At 43.0% G+C, this 20,706-nt stretch overlaps 1 protein-coding gene across 4 annotated transcripts in view; it reads right to left on the reverse strand.

Annotated features, from left to right (window-relative positions):
- CFDP1 (craniofacial development protein 1) overlaps nucleotides 1-20,706 on the reverse strand; it is a 135,866-nt gene that overhangs the window by 93,643 nt on the left and 21,517 nt on the right. For all 4 annotated transcript variants that reach the window (XM_067719708.1, XM_067719711.1, XM_067719709.1 and 1 more), the window contains exon 5: nucleotides 14,682-14,801. In XM_067719708.1, the coding sequence (XP_067575809.1) occupies nucleotides 14,682-14,801 (120 nt within the window). The remainder of the gene's footprint in view (nucleotides 1-14,681; nucleotides 14,802-20,706) is intronic.

Below are 20,706 nucleotides of genomic sequence, written 5' to 3' on the forward strand. Positions count from 1 at the left end.
TTAATCTCCAAAATTTATAAGCAGCTCATGCAGCTCAATAACAAAAAAACAAACAACCCAATCCAAAGATGGGCAGAAGACCTAAATAGACATTTCTCCAAATAAGATATACAGATTGCCAACAAACACATGAAAGAATGCTCAACATCATTAATCATTAGAGAAATGCAAATCAAAACTACAATGAGGGCTTCCCTGGTGGCGCAGTGGTTGAGAGTCCACCTGCCGATGCAGTGGACACGGGTTTGTGCCCCAGTCCAGGAAGATCCCACATGCCACGGAGCAGCTGCGCCCGTGAGCCATGGCCGCTGAGCCTGCGCGTCTGGAGCCTGTGCTCCACAACAGGAGAAACCACAACAGTGAGAGGCCCGCATACCGCAAAAAAAAAAAAAAAAACAGAGAAAAAAAAAAACTACAATGAGGTATCATCTCACACCAGTCAGAATGGCCATCATCAAAAAATCTAGAAACAATAAATGCTGGAGAGGGTGTGGCAAAAAGGGAACCCTCCTGCACTGTTGGTGAGAATGTAAATTGATACAGCCACTATGGGGAACAGTATGGAGATTCCTTAATAAACTAAAAATAGAACTACCATACGACCCAGCAATCCCACTACTGGGCATATACCCTGAGAAAACCATAATTCAAAAAGAGTCATGTACCAAAATGTTCACTGCAGCTCTATTTACAATAGCCAGGACATGGAAGCAACCTAAGTGTCCATCAACAGATGAATGGATAAAGAAGATGTGGCACATATATACAATGGAATATTACTCAGCCATAAAAAGAAATGAAATTGAGTTATTTGTAGTGAGGTGGATGGACCTAGAGTCTGTCATACATAGTGAAGTGAATCAGAAAGAGAAAAACAAATACCGTATGCTAACACATATATATGGAATCTAAGAAAAAAAAAGTCATGAAGAACCTAGGGGTAAGGCAGGCATAAAGACACAGACCTACTAGAGCATGGACTTGAGGATATAGGGAGGGGGAAGCTGTGACAAAGTGAGTGAGAGAGTGTCATGGACATACATACACTACCAAACGTAAAACAGATAGCTAGTGGGAAGTAGCCGCATAGCACAGGGAGATCAGCTAGGTGGTTTGTGACCACCTAGAGGGGTGGGAGGGAGGGAGACGCAAGAGGGAAGAGATATGGGAAAACATGTATACGTATAACTGATTCACTTTCTTATAAAGCAGAAACTAACACACCATTGTAAAGCAATTATACTCCAATAAAGACGTTAAAAAAATAACACAAAAAAACGTGATCAGAACATAAGAATCACTGACTGCTATACTTAGGACAAATGACATGCTTTACTGACATTAAAACATTTCGGATATGGGGATATATGCATATGTATAGCTGATTCACTTCGTTATAAGGCAGAAACTAACACACAATTGTAAAGCAGTTATACTCCAATCAAGATGTTTAAAAAATAGGGCTTCCCTGGTGGCACAGTGGTTGGGAGTCTGCCTGCCGATGCAGGGGACGTGGGTTCGTGCCCCGGTCCGGGAGGATCCCACATGCCGCGGAGCGGCTGGGCCCATGAGCCGTGGCCGCTGGGCCTGCGTGTCCGGAGCCTGTGCTCCGCGACAGGAGAGGCCGCAGCAGTGAGAGGCCCGCGTACCGCGAAAAAAAAATTAAATTTAATTTAATTTAATTTAAAAATTGGGGGATAGTAACTTCCAACACTATGGACATAAAGAGAGAAATAACACACAGCGTTTTAAAGAATCTATAATATACAGTCTCTAAATTGGCTCACGATTGCTCTCAGTGTGTTTATAAAACTCAGATTTTTACCTGAACTCTTAAATGACTGAGAATTAATTAACTTTCATGATTTGATACAATATGGAGACTACCTATAGGTGATACCCAAACCTTAATTAATTCTTTAACATTTGCCAAATGCACAAAAATGTAGCACTAGATTAATTCTTGAAAAAAAATGTTTTTGGTAAAGGTTTTCAAAGGAGGGGAAATTTTAAGCCACAATGCAAACCAGCAGGTTATGAAGACTCAGTTAACATAATGATTGTGGAGAAACCCTGAATACTAGTAATGGCGTGCGGAAATGGGCCCTCCCTCTCATGTAACACTGGAGAGATTTCAAATTTTTCTTGTCTATTTGGCAGCATTTATTATGATTTAAGGTGCACACATTTCATGAGCCAGCAATCCCACTTCTATGAATCTGTCCTCCAGAAATAACAGCATGAGAACATAAAAAAATATATGTGCAAGGATTATTATGGAACTATTCATAACTGTAAAATTTGGAAAACTAAATGTTCACCAATAAGGGAATGGTTATTCAAATTATAGAATATTCACACAACAGAATATCATGCAGGCATAAAAAAATGTAGATGTTTATACTGGACCTGGAAAGATGCCCAAGATAGACTGTTTAAGCAAAAATACACGTTGCAGATTAATGGAGAAGAGTGAGTCCATTTTTGTTTTAATGTTATATGATTACAATATACTAGCATAGTAAGGGAAGGACTGGAACATAACTGATAACCAGCTAAAATTATTAGCCTCTGGGGCTGGGAATGAAAGAACAGGCAGGTAACAAGGAAATTTCACTTCCTTCTTCCTGAAAAAAATTTAAGTGGTAGGACTATAGGTCATTTTTTACTTTCTTATTTGTAATTCAAACAACAATGGTAAAAGCTTTTAGATCTCAAGGGAAAAAATGAGAGAAGAAAAATCATCTTCCACTTTCTAAGCACAATGGTAAAGTTTAAAACAAAACAAATTCTAATAAAAGAAAGATGTAGAAATTGTATAACACATAGAAATCTCATACCAAGAGAATAATCTAATTAGAGAGAAATGTATAGCACTTATATACCAAATCTTAGGGACGCTTCGTGTTCCTGGGATCTTGCCAAAGACAAGCTATCTTTTCAGGGGGACTCTGCCCTCTAGTGTACACTAAAAGAAGCTAAAGCACTCAAAGTAAATCAATGAATTCATGTTATAACCAAAATATTTCCACTTCATTTCTAGAGCATCACAATCTTCTCCTTAAATGAATGTCTCCATATCCTTATTTCCAAATCAATTTCCTATTATCGTACTGAGTAAACTTTATGAAAGTCATAGCTTCAGCTACCTATTCTTTCCATTCTTCCCTACACTACCAAGAAGCACCCAAAGTACTTTCCTGACACCTATTTCACACCAAGAAAAAGTTGGCACAACCAAGGGTATAGGAATATAGCAAAATAAAAGTTTAAAATTTTATAACACATACAGGCACCTGGCTCTTAAACTCATAGATTGTTGAAACTTGTTGGCACTTTAACTCAGGGGTAAGGGCAAAGGAAAAAAGAAGGCTGCTCTGTGTAATAAAGTTCAACTCCTCATAGGATTTTCTAAAAAGACTAGAATTTGTTCAACTCTGGGCAACACTGAAAACCAAAAGGGACATTTCCTAGATTCATAGTATTTGCTGTAGGTATTCAATCCCATCCTGGTGACTGCAAATGAAAAATGTTCTTACTTTGAAAGCTCTTCTATGTTTGGGATCTCATTTAGACGCTTACATTGCTTGATCCAAATGTCAGAGTCTCCAAAAAAAGCGGGGGGGGGGGCGGGGGCGGGGAATAATCACTAATCTCTCCATTCATATTTCTTTCACTTTCTAGCTCGGCCTGGAACAATCTCTTCAAATCAAGAATGTGAATGAGGGGCTTCCCTGGTGGCGCAGTGGTTGAGAGTCTGCCTGCCAATGCAGGGGACACGGGTTCATGCCCCAGTCCGGGAAGATCCCACGTGCCGCCGAGTGGCTAGGCCCGTGAGCCATGGCCGCTGAGCCTGCGCGTCCGTAGCCTGTGTTCCGCAACGGCAGAGGCCACAGCAGTGAGAGGCCCACGTACCGCAAAAAAAAAAAAAGAATCCGATTGACAATGCAGGGGACACGGGTTCAAGCCCTGGTCCGGGAAGAGCCCACATGCGGCGGAGCAAAGCCCGTGCACCGCAACTATTGAGCCCGCCAGCCACAACTACTGAAGCCTGTGCACCTAGAGCCCGTGCTCCGCAACAAGAGAAGCCACCACAGTGAGAAGCCTGTGCACTGCAACGAAGAGTAGCCCCCACTCGCTGCAACTAGAGGAAGCCCCCGTACAGCAACAAAGACCCAACACAGCCAAAAATAATTAATTTTTTAAAAAAGAATAAATGAGATGAGATTACCTTTAATAAATTCAAAATATTCCAAGTATTCATGGGGAAATCTTTAAAGAATTATTTAATTTCAATTTCAAATCCACTTACTCTGTACCTGCAACACCTGTAGAGGTATACTTAAAAAACAATTGAGGGCTTCCCTGGTGGCGCCGTGGTTGAGTCCGCCTGCTGATGCAGGGGACGCAGGTTCGTGCCCCGGTCTGGGAAGATCCCACATGCCGCGGGGCGGCTGGGCCCGTAAGCCATGGCCGCTAAGCCTGCATGTCCGGAGCCTGTGCTCCACAACAGGAGAGGCCACAACAGTGAGAGGCCTGCATACCGAGGAAAAACAAAAAAAAACAATTGAAGAATAATTTAAGGGACTTCCCTGGTGGCGCAGTGGTTAAGAATCTGCCTGCCAATGCAGGGGACATGGGTTCGAGCCCTGGTCCAGGAAGATCCCACATGCCGCGGAGCAACTAAGCTCATGCACCGTAACTACAGAGCCTGTGCTCTAGAGCCCACGAGCCAGAACTACTGAGCCCATGTGCCCCAACTACTGAAGCCCACGTGCCTAGAGCCTGTGCTCTGCAACAAGAGAAGCCACTGCAATGAGAAGCCTGCGCACCGCAACAAAGAGTAGCCCCCGCTGGCCGCAACTAGAGAAAGCCCGCACACAGCAACGAAGACCAACACAGCCAAAAGTAAAAAAATAAAAAGAATAAGTTAAAACCAAATGAGGCAGAGTATAAGCATCCATTGAAGAACATGAAGGTGAAAGTCAGTACAGGGTTTTCTTGCCCCAACACACAGCATCATTCTGGAGTTGATAAGTAAAGTAACAGCAGTACCACTGAGGCTGCCAGAATCAATCATTTCCTCTTAAAAGCTATTTCTAGCTAGTCCTATTCTGGAACAAATGGCTGCTAGAAGAAATGACCTTAAAACAAGCTGGGCAAGGATATTTCCTATTTGAGTCCCCTGGCAACACCCTCACATAAGCTTTCTACAACGTAGAATTCAGACCTCAGTAAGAGTCCATTACCATACTCCAATAAAGATGTTAAAAAAAAAAAAAAAGAGGGCTTAAAAAAAAAAAGACTCCATTACCAGATAGAAATGGTAACAGCCATTACTCCCCAGTATCACATGTTGTCCACAGCTTCACTGTTGACTGCTGGCAGATTATCAAAGTACAAACACACCTCGAACTCATTTTTAAAATGTGCTATTTTTGGACTTTGCTACTTTTTTAACCTTCTTCACAAATCAACATTTATTTAAGGCTCCCTGTTAGTCATTCTGGGACAAGTTATTAAGGAGTTTAAATCTGAGCCTCATTTTCTCACAGCTACATATACAGTTATTCTGGAAAAATGAAATACAATTTAGCCATTCAGCCTTAATTATCCAGACTGGTGGAGGGCAGGGCTACAGGGAGGATGCCAGTAATTTTACTCTGCTCTTAAGAGTCCCTGGGCTTCCCCGACTTGCTGCGGCAGACAGAAGTACCCAAGTTTGAGCTTGGAAGAGCTGCCCGTTGCTATCTGTTCCCTGGTGGGCGCCAAAGGAGGATTCAGTTATGACCTTCACAAATGAGGAGGGAGCATCCTGGTGCTTCTGCTGTGCTTTCAATCAGAATGACAAGTGAGACGCGTCTATTCAGGTGCCACCCAGCTCGGTGGGAGTCCGCTCTCAGCACCTGGACAGGTGGGAGACGAGGTCCCCTTCCCCCAACCTGGGGCGGGCAGGTGGCCCAGGAACCTAGTCCCGAGCTGCCAAGCGCCAGACAAGCACCTCCCTCCCATGATCAGGAAACCAGAGGTCACCTTCCCACAGAAACTTTATTTTTCACAAATCTCAAGTGCAAAACATAGACGACCATTTTTAAAAAGCATTTAAAAAAATTTTAACCACAGAATGTCTACAAGAATTATACCTTTTCAAAACACAACCAATTTTTATATTTCAAAACTATCTCAACTCGAATAAATTAATTTCTTAAAAAGTAAAAAAAATTTTTTAAATGTGCTAGCTCCTTCAATTTCATGAGATAAGGATGAGATTAAAATATAGTACAGGAGGGCTTCCCTGGTGGCGCAGTGGTTGAGAGTCCGCCTACCGATGCAGGGGACACGGGTTTGTGCCCCAGTCCGGGAAGATCCCACATGCCGCGGAGCAGCTGGGCCCGTGAGCCATGGCCACTGAGCCTGCGTGTCCGGAGCCTGTGCTCCGCAACCAGAGAGGCCACAGCAGTGAGAGGCCCGCGTACCGCAAAAAAAAAAAAAAAAAAAGGAAAAAAGAAAGAAAGTACAGGAAACCCAGACTAGCCATGGTTAATGAGGAAAAGGCTTACAAAGGAAATGGGAGTAAATAGTCATCTCACTTCCTTCAAAAATAACAAAACACAAAATAGCTTTCAAACAGTCCTTCATAGGTTATAAAGCTGAAGAGATACTTTTAACAAAAAAGGCCAATTAGGAGGGTAAGAAAGAGTGGTTGTAAGGCGCAGGGGCTGAGAGCCCAGACTTTGGTCTCAAAGAGAACTGGACTGGAATCCAGGCTCCACCATCCATCAGCTATACAATTCTAACAAATTAAGGGCCCCTCCCTGAGCCTCAGTTTCCTGATCTGTGAAATGGGCACAAAGTTAGCACCTACCTCTTGAAATGTTTATGTGGAATGAATGAAATAATACATGTAAAACACTTAGCACTGTGCCTTAAATTTGGCAAACTGTCAATAAACAGAAACTATTCTTTTAAAACGGATATAGAAACATTTAACCTACAGCATGAGAAGATAGTATGTCATACTTAATCTAGAGAACAAACTGGTTCCAAAAGGAAATTAACCTGGTTATTAGAGGGAAACATGGCATTCTAGCATGTGAGAAACACCTGACTACAGGAAGCAAGTGGGTAGCATAAATGAGGAGCAGGGACAGGAACAGGCACAACCCATCTACTCTGCTCCAGCTCCTTAATGCTCTAAGGAAAGAGGAAGGGCAGTGGCACAACTTCTCATTTCTGAAGAAAAACCAGTAATCCAGAGTTTATGTCAACTCTCTTGATTTTTAAATACTGACTGAATAAAAACATCCAAGGACAGACCTGATCCATCAACTTCCAGTTTGTGAATGTCTAACCTGGAGCAGAGTCTCAAACTGGAAACTGAAGGACCCCAGCTCCCTTAAAACAGCATGTCACAAAGCTAGCATTCTGGAAAAGCAAATTCTCTGTACAAACTGTCCTAAGCACTGCAGGATATTTAGTATCCCTGAAACCCACCCACTAAGTACCAATGGTCTCAAGTCATGTGACACCAAAATATCTCACCACACGTTTCTGAACACCTCCTACTGGCAGCACCACATTCGCTAAGAGTAACAAAGTTAAATTCAAAAGTTAAGGAGGAGGACTTCCCTGGTGGCGCAGTGGTTAAGAATCCGCCTGCCAATGCAGGGGACACGGGTTCGAGCCCTGGTCCGGGAAGATCCCACATGCCGCAGAGCAACTAAGCCCATGCGCCACAGCTACTGAGCCAGCGCTCTAAAGCCCGTGAGCCACAACTACCGAGCCCGTGCACCTAGAGCCTGTGCTCTGCAATGAAGAGTAGCCCCCGTTCGCCACAACTAGGGAAAAAGCCCATGCACAGCAATGAAGACCCAACCCAATGCAGCCAAAAAATAAATAAATAAGTGTATCTCTTAAAAAAAAAAAAGTTAATGAGACTCATGAACATCTACTTACAAACAGTAACAAAATAAGGACAGGGCCAGCCCTGAGTCAACTAAACTAAAACCCCAAATTATCATCAAACAGGAAATCTCACTAAAGTAGAAAACTTAGAGCTGGCTGTGGGAACAAATCAAAAGGCTTAACTCCCTCTCCTTACTTCTAACATTAATTATGACGGCTGGGTCCGTGAGCTATGGCCGCTGAGCCTGCGCGTCCAGAGCCTGTGCTCCGCAATGGGAGAGGCCACAACAGTGAGAGGCCCACGAACCCAACAAACAAACAAACAAACAAAAGAAACATTTCCACCCAGTACTGTGGCTATATCGGTTTTTGTTACTTTTTTTTTTTAAAGGGCTGCTGTGTATGCAATACTCGTCAGTGTTTTTATTATTATTTTTTAAATCAATTTATTTAGTTATTTTTGGCTGCCTTGGGTCTTCATTGCTGTGCGTGGGCTTTCTCTAGTTGCGGTGAGCGGGGGCTACTCTTCGTTGCGGTACGTGGGCTTCTCATTGCGGTGGCTCCTCTTGTTGCGGAGCACGGGCCCTAGGCATGTGGGCTTCAGTAGTTATGGCTCGCGGGCTCTAGAGCACAGGCTCAGTAGTTGTGGCACACGGGCTTAGCTGCTCTGCAGCATGTGGGATCTTCCCAGCCCAGGACTCGAACCCGCGTCCCCTGCATTAGCAGGCAGATTCTTAACCATTGTGCTGCCAGGGAAGCCCTGGTTTTTGTTACTTCAAGTGAAATGCTCAATGATCTCTGTATAAAAAAGACTATATATTGAAACTCAAAAGCCAACAAAGTCATATTAACTCATGTCCGAGGAGCTTGGGAGACATCAGATCAACTGCTCAGACAGCAAGACTCTGTTGTACAAATTAAAGGTCCTGGGGACTGACTGCTCAAATACACTGAGTACCAACAGGTCTTCTACCTTCAGTGTGACACTGTAAGGAATTCTATCTCTTCTATCTTTGGGGCAAACATTGCTAAACTGACACCACCCAAGATGTTGTCTGAGACTCAACAATAAAGCCTCTTTTTTTTTTGCTCAATAGACCGAGAAGACAAGACAAAATTACACGGGAAAATGATGTTTTTCACCCTTAGGTTTTATTGCTTTAGGTCACTCTCAATCTATAAGGAGGCAACTAAATAGTAAGCCCTTCATTAAACAAGTTAACGCTTATGGGTAGGATTATAAACTTGAATGGAACTAACAGCCACCCACTGTTGGAATAAAGTAGGTAATAAATGTTGGGTTGAAGGCAAGCAGTAAATGTACCAGCCAGACCCCCACAAACACTGGTAGAAGCTGGATTCAAGTGGCCAACAGTATTGGTAGCAAGGGCTGGAGGGGAGTGGAGGGTGAGAAGTGGATCGAGAGCTTAGACTAACAGAACTACAGGAATTCAGACACATTATGCTAAGCACAGTGCTTTTTCCTACCAATCGTAGTTTCCTGGCATTTCTGACTCCGGCCGCCAATGAAATTGGGTGTTTTGCTTACTCCATCCCCAAAGCATAAACTTTGGCTTTTTATAGCCAAAGCAGTGTGCTATTTTAAACATGTGGCGGAAATGCACTGTCAGTTACAAACATTTGCTCCTGTGATTCTTTTTTTTTTTTTTTTTTGTGGTACGCGGGCCTCTCACTGTTGTGGCCTCTCCCGTTGTGGAGCACAGGCTCCGGACGCGCAGGCTCAGTGGCCATGGATCATGGGCCTAGCCACTCCGCGGCATGTGGGGTCTTCCCAGACCGGGGCACGAACCGTGTCCCCTGCATCGGCAGGCGGACTCTCAACAACTGCGCCACCAGGGAAGCCCTCCTGTGATTCTTATTTGCTAGCAAAGGACATGGGACAGGATGTTTTACTCTCCTGCTCTGGTTTTCCTGTATTGCTTAAATCTGTTTAGAGAGAAGAAAAATAAACAAAGTGTTTCTGCTGGGCAATTTCTATAAACTGAAGCAACTCCAAAAATGAAAGTGAAAAAAGTCTGTGGAAACAATATTTTACTGCATTAAAATAATTTTCTTTTAATAAGTTAGATATTTCCTGTAGATTCTTCCCCTGAAAACTTTGCATACCACGCATGTGCAGCCTGCAGCACATACTAATGTCTGCACTGATAAAATGTGTGCACTTAGACACCCCAGATCAAATGAATTCCTCTTGAGCCTGTCTTTTCCCAAGCACAACTACAACTGTGGAAGCTTTTTGAGATGAATTTCAGAAAAACGATCATGCCAACCTTGAAGGTCATCTTCTGGATTTATTCAGAAATTCAAGGTACATGTATCACAACTAAATGTGTCCCCATTTGCATGTACAAACTGTGAGGACTTTTTTACTGAGGCAGACATATCCTTGTAATCTGTTATGTTCCATTATAGCTTTCAAAGAAACTGATTTTGCTCAAATTTCACTTCACCCCTTTATAAAGGAATCAGTAGTTCATTGATCTACTAAAAGGTATGTCATTGGTTGACCCCTCTAGATTCCCTCTATGTCCTCCACGCTGCTCTCTCTGCCCCAGATGCTGTCCTGTACGGACAAAAGACTCTCTTCTTTATCCAACCTTAGTCAGGCTCCTTTGAGACCTCTTCTCGCCTAAGCCTCAATCTTGGCCCCATCCTTGATGGGCTTGCATAGCTCAGTTTCAGTAAGAATCCTGCTAAATCAGTTTAAACAGAACTGCCCACTCATATCTGATCACTCTCGACATATGATCAAGTTCTTCATTTGCCACCTCTGATGTATAAGTCCTTGGCCTGCCTTCAGCAAGAACCCTGTTAGGTCAGTTCAGCAAGAATCTCTGGTGGCGCAGTGGTTGAGAGTCTGCCTGCCGATGCAGGGGACACGGGTTCGTGCCCCGGTCCGGGAGGATCCCACATGCCGCGGAGTGGCTGGGCCTGTGAGCCATGGCCGCTGAGCCTGCAAGTCCGGAGCCTGTGCTCTGCAACGGGAGAGGCCCGCGTACTGCTAAAAAAAAAAAAAAAAAAAAAAGAATCTCCCTACTTCTCATGTCTCCCCTTAGCACTGTTCCATCCACTGATCATCCTCTCACCCTCAATTCTGTTCCCTAGCTATAAATCCCCAGCTGTCTTTGCTGTATTCAAAGTTAAGTCTGACCTTTCCCCCCTATTGTGATAGTCATTAACAACTACTGCAATAATCCTGAATAAGTCTTCCTTACCATTTTAACAAGTACCAGAATAATTTTTTTTCTTTCATAAGCCTCAATGGCCAATGGAGTGCCCTAGCAAGAGATGGGATGGAAGGAGGAATGGAATATTTGGATATTTATTCCCCTGGCTTCCCCCTAGATGGCCCATCACTCAAGTGAAGTTCTCAGCTCCTGACAGGAGGCCCTCCCTATCTTCACTGCCATAAACTGCTCCCTGTCTTGCCCCTTCAGGTCTAGGGTTGGTGATGGAGCCGCATTATTACTAGGCCCAGAGATACCATACTGTCCCTCTCCCTGTGGTTTTTCATTATTTTGTGAGATATTAAACTCTCCTCAAGGTATCCTAATTTGAGGATGCCATCTGTTTCCTGCTGGTTTCTCCTAATACAGATATCATCATAGCAGATTTCTTATCTTCTAAAGGCTATTAGCTCTTTCTAAGAAAAGAAGGCATGAATACAGAATACAGTGAGATTTCCATGAGTGACTTAGTGACTTAAACAAGGTGACCTTGCCAAGCTACCACTTCTCCCTCCTCTGGTTATCTTCATAACTACGGTAACAGTGTTTTCTGAAACACATTGTTTCCAAGTAGAATCTCTAAGCATTAATAGGGATTATTTTAAGAAACACCCAAGGGGCTTCCCTGGTGGCGCAGTGGTTGAGAGTCCGCCTGCCGATGCAGGGGACGCGGGTTCGTGCCCCGGTCCGGGAGGATCCCACGTGCCGCGGACCGGCTGGGCCCGTGAGCCATGGCAGCTGGGCCTGCGCGTCCGGAGCCTGTGCTCCGCAACGGGAGAGACCACAACAGTGAGAGGCCCGCGTACTGCAAAAAAAAAAAAAAAAAAGGAAAAAGAAAAAAAAAGAAACACCCAAGGAAGCTAGAAGTAAAAATTATGTTAGTTGAAACTAACTATGCTAGAAACCTAAGGCAGAAGAAACTCTGCCTTTATTTCTATCTAGTACTTAATCTACTACTTAATTTACAGTAACACTTCCAATAAATGCCAAGAGACACTGTTTAATAATACCAGATACAAGCCTGGTAACCCAAAGACAAGCCTGCAGAAGGCTACTTCTGTAAGTAATCTAGAGCAGTATTTGTCAAATTCAGGTTGTAACAGACTGTGAAATCAATCAAGGGGTCATAACATTTTTTTAAATGACACATACTACACATAATAATTACATAATAATGGAAATAAAAGAGAAGAGTTCACCATACATAGTAAAGGTAAACATAATTTCACCAAATTTTTATTTCACTTTTTAACATACCTATATTTTAAGTCATGATGTAAAATGTATTCCTTATTGTGAGTTGCAGTCAATAAAGTTTGAAAGTCATTGGTATGAAGAAAATCCCTTTCAAACAATATGATTAGAAGGCTAAAAGCATGTTCCTTCAGCCAAGAGCCTCATATTTTTTATCTCAGACCTCATAAAAAATATAGTTTATTTCATCACCCTGTACAAGCACTTTTATAACTGAAATAGGGAATTCCCTGGCAGTCCAGTGGTTAGGACTCGGTGCTTTCACTGCTGGGGGCCCGGGTTCGATCCCTGGTCAGGGAACTAAGATGTTGCAAGCCGCGGGCACAACCGAAAACAAACAAACAAAACCCACACTGAAATAAAAATTTTGTGAAAACAATATTTATTCTTACCACATGATGTACTATGACATGTATTCTATTTCATTTCTCTTAAATGATGATTGCAAACCACAGCTTGAAACGTACTGGCCTAGAGTATTAAGAGGGTCAGTCTGGAGAACTCTGTTCACATTACTCTGTTCCTCTCACAGATGCCTTCCTCGGTGTTTACCTAATTTCCACGGTGGTAGCAAGCACTCAAAACCTTTTCCTTCTCAGGTTCCTGTGTAACTACTACATGACTTCTGCCACCTAGTTGCTCCAGTGGGAGAGAAATGCATGGATTAAGAAGCAGAAAAAAAGTATGGAGCAGATGTGGACACAGGCCATCCACACGTCCCTGCACTCACCGCCATGACACCCTGAGAGCAGCGTCACTGCAAACACCTGCAGCTCATGGCCTGAGCGCCGTGGAAGCAGCTGAGCCAGCACAGATGGGAGTTGGAGGATAAATATCCCAGCCTCCTTGCCCTTGCCAAGTCCACCAGCAGGACTGATTAGCAGCCACCACCAGCAGCGGCTGGAAAATACACCCTGCACTGGCTACCTTCCCACACCTTTTCACTTCCCTGCTCAGGCTTCCTGGAATCACCTCCCACACTAATGACTTGCATTCAAACCTTTGTCTCAGGGTTTGCTTTTGGGTAAATGCACACCAGTGTAACACAGTGTCATTTGGAGCCAGGGCTGCAAAGATGAGAAAGGCCCATCCTATAAAAGCTCGTAACCTGACAGGAAAACCAATGACTTTTTTTTTTTTTTAATGTAAAAACACAAAACAAAACTTCACTGTTTTGGGAGGAAAGGATGAAGCAACAAACTGACTTAAGGATCAGCGAAGCCCCTATAGATGACTTGTTCTACCCCAAACACCTCAAGGACAGAGAGCTCCCCCTCAGGAATCAGCAGGTGATCAGTGTTACAATGGGTGTGGTCCATGTTCACTTCTCTGTAGGCTAGTGCCCTGGTTCCTCATACTAACTGTGATGCTTTCCATCTTACATACAGGTTAAGAAGAAGGGAATTTTTATTTCCTCCAAAGAAACAATTCTAGTCTTCAGCTAAAAATAACCCATGTAGTATGGAAAATATAAAGGGAGAAAAACTATTAAGTTCTTGATGATGTGTTAACAAAATTATTTGCAAGTCAGCTTTGACCTTTTTCTGTTCCTATGAGGTCTTTGGGAGTGGAAGCAAGTACTCAACCCAAATCTTTATTACAAGTTCTGATGATCTGCTGATATTTTCATTCAAAAATTATTTTTTAGGGACTTCCCTGGTGGCACAGTGGTTAAGAATCTGCCTGCCAAAGCAGGGGACACGGGTTCAAGCCCTGGTCTGGGAGGATCCCACATGCTGCAGAGCAACTAAGCCCATGCACCACAACTACTGAGCCTGAGCTCTAGAGCCCGCGAGCCACAACTACAGAGCCCATGTGCCATAACTACTGAAGCCCGGGTGCCTAGAGCCCATGCTCCGCAACAAGAGAAGCCACAGCGATGAGAAGCCCCGAGCACCGCAACGAAGAGCAGCCCCCGCTCGCCGCAACTAGAGAAAGCCTGTGCGCAGCAACAAAGACCCAACGCAACCAAAAATAAATAAATAAATGTCATGCTTTTAAAAAAATTATTTTTTAAATGTAAAGTCTACTATGTGTTCACCTCTGTGGCCAACACTGTATATCAGGACTTTTTTCAGAATCAAACAAGAAGCCTGTGGCTCATTTTCCTCTGCCTCCCCCGTTTTGGCAAATATTTCAGCAAAGGCACAACAGCAGCAGAATTCCTCCTCTCAGGAAAGGAGTCACGAGAGCTACAGGTAAAGGGTGTCCTTGTACTGAAAACAGCTTCTCCAACGTGCCAGGTACACCTGGACCTGAGACTAGACTACTCACCCTGATCCGGCAGGAAGTGATGGCAGAGCTGAAGGGACATTAGCCTGGGGTTTTTCTTTCTCATTTTGCTTGAAGAAGGATTTGGCTTCTTTAGATGTAGCATCCACTTCCCTAGTCACCCTGTACCAAGGAAGGAGACACCAACTTTACAAGAGGAATAAAAAGAAAGAAACAAAATCTAAGAAAAGGGCATAAATAACAACAAGGAAAAACACACGGGGCTTCTATAAATTCTGGCTGCTGAGCTTTATGATTAAAGTGTACTGTAACAGTTCTAGATAAAGACATTTTCCCCTTATTAATTTAACAAATGAAACAACAGCATATGTAAGTCTGATGTCTCTCAAGTCCCCTCCGTTACTTCTGTCAGCATGACAGTCACCACTGAATCACAGTCCATGTGGGTCACCGATGTGAAGGCTGAAAAGGGCTCTTCCACTGCACCTCACACGCAGATGAGCGCTCACACTTAAGTAAAAGTTGGAATGGGGAGATGGAATATTTGGGAGAAAAACACTGGCATTATTTCAAGGAGAAAAGCAACAGTATAAACAATTGGGAATACTCTAAAGAAGGCTCCTGCTCTATACCTAACTGCCCAAACATGAAACAAAATTCCTTAAAACCGCCAAATAAGCAGTGATTTAAGGGTGGAAGAAAGCAACACGACTGAGAATCCTGTCCAGTTTCAAAACTGGAAAAAATGCCCTCAATAAAACTAAGTCCTCACCAGGGAAGTCCCTGTTTTTCTTTAGTTAACAATAATCTTTTGATGTTCCTACTACGTGGTTTGCAAAAACTCCTATATATCCTGGCTCCTCCCTGACCTCTTCAGAGCAGTCCCTCAGAGTCATCTGAGAGGTTGTCTTCCAGGCTTAAGTCCTCATCAAGTCCGTCAAATAAAACGTAATTCTCCGGGAAAAAAAAAACAAAACTGAGTCCTAAAGCAACAAATAAAAGTATTAATGGTGCCTGAAATTTCAGATAAAGAAGGGAAATGCCTAATGCCGGCCTGGGTTTGCCAAGTCAATAAAAACATTTGAGGAATTTTGTTTAAATGCCAATCTGTCTGTCGGAGGGTCCAAGATTATGGTCACTGTGTTATCACGAGTGTTCAAACAGGTCATTCAGCATAATGACAGATGAATCCTATAAATTCCAGATTTGCAGGAAAAGAAGTCTCTATCTTTTCTCTTCTTCCTTCTACGCTTCTTAGGACCAAAACCAAAATTTCTCTTTAAGAACCATCTCACTCCTGCACTCAGTACTGTGTCACCCACACAAGTGGCACAAAATAAGAGGTTGAGGGTTTTACATTAAGAATCTTCACTGGCAAAGACTACCTTAATCTTGAAGGATGACTTCAAACAAACAAACGAACACTCTGTTACTCCCCTACTCAAGTTCTTATGATGGCTCACTATTACTCAGAGGATCAAATACAAACTGCTGAACCCCCTAAATCAAGGTCCCCCCCAAATCTGGTCCTACTCTGTACTGGGCTTAATTTGTGTGTCCCTCTATTCTCCTAAGTAAACCTCTCAGTACTAAGAGTCAAGAGTCAAAAACAAGAGGAAGAATTTATATGATAGATTAGACCACCATTCGGCAAATATTCACACCTTCCCTGTGGACCAAGAAGATACTCCCCTACCCTACCGATGCTGAGCTTGGATACATGACTTGCTTCAACAGTCAATGAGATGTTAGCTGATTTGACAGGAAAAGAAGCTTTTAATGTATTTGTGCTGTTTCACTTGTCCCTTGAGTTCCTCCCTTTAGCCATAAGAACAGTATGCCTCAGGGAACTGCTGGTCTAAGATGGCTGAAAGACACATGCTGCAGATCTGAACCCAACAAGCAGCTTGGAGACCAGCCTAGATTAGCTGAACCCCAGATATCCAGGAACACATGTTCAACAAATAAATTCTTATTGGTGTACACCACTGTGTTTTGGGATGGTCTGTAGCATTTCTGTAGTAGCCGCTAACACATTTACATTTCATGAGTGAGAACACTGATATCTAAGGGGTTAAGTTATCTAAGGGGTTAAGTTAAGTAGCAATGTTACAGAGAGCCCTTCAGTAAATTCTATTTCCCAAAGATGGTTGCCACAAATTTCCCAGCCTCCATGCTCTTCCAGAACCTGACACTACCCCAATGAAAGGAAGAGTATATGTCACCCCCCTTGAAACTGGGTGGGCCTTTGCGGCTGCCTCGACTCACAAGATTCAGTGGAAGGGGCACTACATGACTTATAAGGCTCACTGAGAAAAGGTGATAGAGCTTCCAGGTGGCTCTCTCTCAAGAATGTACCTCTGAAACCCCAAGTTACCACACAAGAAGTCTGGCTGCCCCGAAGCCGCCATGCTGGAGAGAATACATGGGAATACCACTGAGAGAGAGATACCTAAGGAGCCCGTTCCAGACCCCAGGTGTTTCTTCCTGGCCCAGGCACCAGACATGGGAGTAAATAAACTTTAAAGATGGCCCCAGACCCAGCCACTAACTACAACTGCATGAGAGGCTCTGCACAAGAACCATCTAGCTGAGTCCAGCCACCCCAGAACTAGGAGAAATTTACAATAAAACAACTGTTTTAAGCTGCTGAATTTGGGGGTGATTCCTTACACTGCTATAGAGACAACCAACATAAACCTACATCCAAACCTGAGGCTTAATGCAGAGTCCCAGAGTACTGGCCTAGAAAGTTGCTTTAAATCTCCTTGCCCTGGGTAGAATCTGGAGAAGAACTGAGATGGCTTGTGAAGAACAAGTGGAAACTTCCACTTGGAAATGGTGGTTTGAACTCTACTCCCTACCAAAACCCTGCCAAACAGTGGTAAACAAATTTACAAAGGCAGAACTACACAAGGATAAGAACAGATATAACAGGAGAAAGATGTCAATCAAATTTTTTGAAGGTAGAAAGCAAACACACAAGTAAAAGTTGACTTAAGTCTTTGTTTGCTCTAATCTCTCAAGCTGGTAGCCATGTGAAATGGCCAACAAGCAAGCAGTATCCTAGAAAGGCTCAGTAAATGGAGATACCAGGAAACTTTGAAGGTTGGGGAGAGGAGGGGGCTAAAACTAGTTGAAAGTTTGTATCAGGAGCGTCTAGGTCCCAGATCCCCTTCTCTACCTTATACCACAGGCTACTGACCCCTACCCAACCCAGAACCCATTACTCGTTGGAGAAATGAAAATCACATAAGTTCCAGACTCAGATGGCAGGGCCGAAGTCTCATTCTCAAAATGGACAAATTAAATGAAGATGTATCTATTCACTCTTCCTTTGCCACAGCAATCTCAAGGGCTATGTGTTTCCTACGTGTTTCAGATGGCTGAGTTGTAAGATGTAGGGCTACCCAACCTGTGTTGGACTGTGTACCAGTAAGAAATAAATATGTGTTATGCTACGGACTTTCTGGGTTTATTTGTTACCCCAGCATAGCCTAGCAGAGCCTTACTATTACATCAATTTAACTAATAGGAATTTCAGAATAAGAAAATATGGGAAGTTATGAACAAAAAGAAAAGTTTCCCAGAAGTTTCCACAAAATGAGTGTTCCACAGGATATGTGACCCAGCAATTTATTTTATTTATTTATTTTTAAAAATACTTTGGCCGTACCACGCAGCTTGCAGGATCTCAGTTCCCCGACCAGGGATCGAATGCAGGCCACAGCAGTGACAGTGCTGAATCCTAACCACTAGGCCACCGAGGAACTCCCATGACCCAGCAATTTAAAAAGATCTACAGAGCTTCCCTGGTGGCGCAGTGGTTGAGAGTCCGCCTGCCGATGCAGGGGACATGGGTTCGTGCCCCGGTCCAGGAGGATCCTACATGCCGCAGAGCGGCTGGACCCGTGAGCTATGGCCACTGAACCTGCGTGTCCGGAGCCTGTGCTCCGCTAACGAAAGAAGCCACAACAGTGAGAGGCCCACATACCGGAAAAAAAAAAAAAAAAAAAAAGATCTACAAAAAGGCATATCATTATGAAACTTTAGAATGCTGGTGATGAGAGAAGATAAAGATCAAGTAGCCCAAGTCATAGGGAAAGTAAAAGAAGACTTTATGCAAAGTATGTTTTGTTTACTTGTTTTACCACAGTACCAACAAAACTTTTCTACCAGCAACCTAAGACAATTCAGTGGAGATTTTCTGAAAAGCGACCTAGATGCAGGCACTGTGTTGAACACGAGACATATAAAAAGATATGACATTGTCTCTGCCCTGACTGGCTCACAGTCCATCAGGACAGCCAACCATGAAAACAAATCATAACAAAACATGATATATAGTAAGTGGCATAAAGGAAGCATGGAAAAAAGTATAAATTGTGGGAATATCTCTATTAATTTCTTACTGCCAAAGTCTTATTCATGGACTTCCCTGGTGGCGCAGCGGTTAAGAATCCTCCTGCCAATGCAGGGGACACGGGTTCAAGCCCTGGTCCGAGAAGATCCCACATGCCGTGGAGCAACTAAGCCCATCTGCCACAACTACTGAGCCTGCGCTCTAGAGCCTACGAGCCCCAACTACTGAAGCCCGCGCCCCTAGAGCCCTGCTCTGCAACAAGAGAAGCCACCGCAGTGAGAAGCCTGCGTGCCACAACGAAGAGTAGCCCCTGCTCGCTGCGACCAGAGGAAGCCCACGTGCAGCAACGAAGACCCAATGCAGCCAAAAATAAAATTAATTAATTTTTTTTAAAAAGTCTTATTCATATTCACTAGGAAACAAATTCTTTAAACTGGAATATTTCTCTCAGGGACTTTGATAAATGACACAAAGTAAAAATAAGCAGATTACTGTATATTGAAAATACGCCTAGAAGAACTCCACTTTTAACAAGCAATAAAAACAGGTTCGCAGGAATTCCCTGGTGGTCCAGTGGTTAGGACTTGGTGCTTTCACTGCCGGGGTCTGGGTTCAATCCCTGTTCAGGCAACTAAGATCCTGCAAGTCAGGCGTTGACCTAGATGCAGATGGGGTGGAGGGGGGGATTCGCTATCAAAATATCTTCAAGTAGGAGAACAGTTAAATTATAGACCACTCCTAATGTACAAGAGGGAACCCTGACAGGAAAAGGCCCATCATTAGCAACAGTTAATTCAAGTGCTAGCAGAAGGAATTCCATCTTAACTTCATTTTCACTTAATCAGAACTTCCTGAAAAGTCTTTATTTATGCAGAAACTTTCCATGACTGGCCTCTTCCAAAAGGTGAATCATTTAGGAAATTCTGAGCTAACTGGCTCAGCTGGTTATATGATAGGGAAGGATAAAAAATACTGTATTTCCTCATTCACCAAGGTTAATAAGCTACACATTTTTCAAGTGGGAGAAAACCGAAACAAAAAGGTAAAAATCCTAAATTTAACAATTAAAACATAATTAGAAAAAACCCAAAAGACTAACTGTGCTAACACTACCTTATGCTTATACTTACAAACTCCTCCCAGTCATCAGTAGCTCTTTCTCACATTTCTTAACTTGATACAAAGACAAAAAGGAAAAGCAGAATAATGACATCAAGAGATTAAAAGATATGCTCAAAATCCATTTACCAACTTTGCATCTTACTGTCAAAATTCAGGCCCTTCAAGTTCCTACATGAGGGCTCCTTATAATACTTAAATTTAAGTATAAATAATTGAACTTCTTAAAAAATTCCTGGCAACATGACAATTATTAACAGAATTTTTGTTTTTTTTTAGGGAGAAGGCGTTACACAGAACTTTCACTTGTCACGTTATACATCTCTGCACGTATGTGTTTAAAGTAATAAGCATATATTACTTTTGAGTATAAAACATATGTGCGTGAGTGTGTATATTTATGGAAAAAAAGTTTCTTTATTCATACTGCTGTTTTTTGATAGACACGGTGCTGCCCTCTTCTGACAAATGATAGAAACAGCAGGTTCTCTGAATACTCATCCAGTATTTAAAACAATCACCCATTTGCTTTAAAAAAATGAAAGAGAAAAAAATTTAAAAATTTGTCAGTCAACTATATTTATA

The sequence above is a fragment of the Pseudorca crassidens genome, chromosome 20, assembly GCF_039906515.1.
Source record: "Pseudorca crassidens isolate mPseCra1 chromosome 20, mPseCra1.hap1, whole genome shotgun sequence".
Lineage (NCBI taxonomy): Eukaryota > Metazoa > Chordata > Mammalia > Artiodactyla > Delphinidae > Pseudorca > Pseudorca crassidens.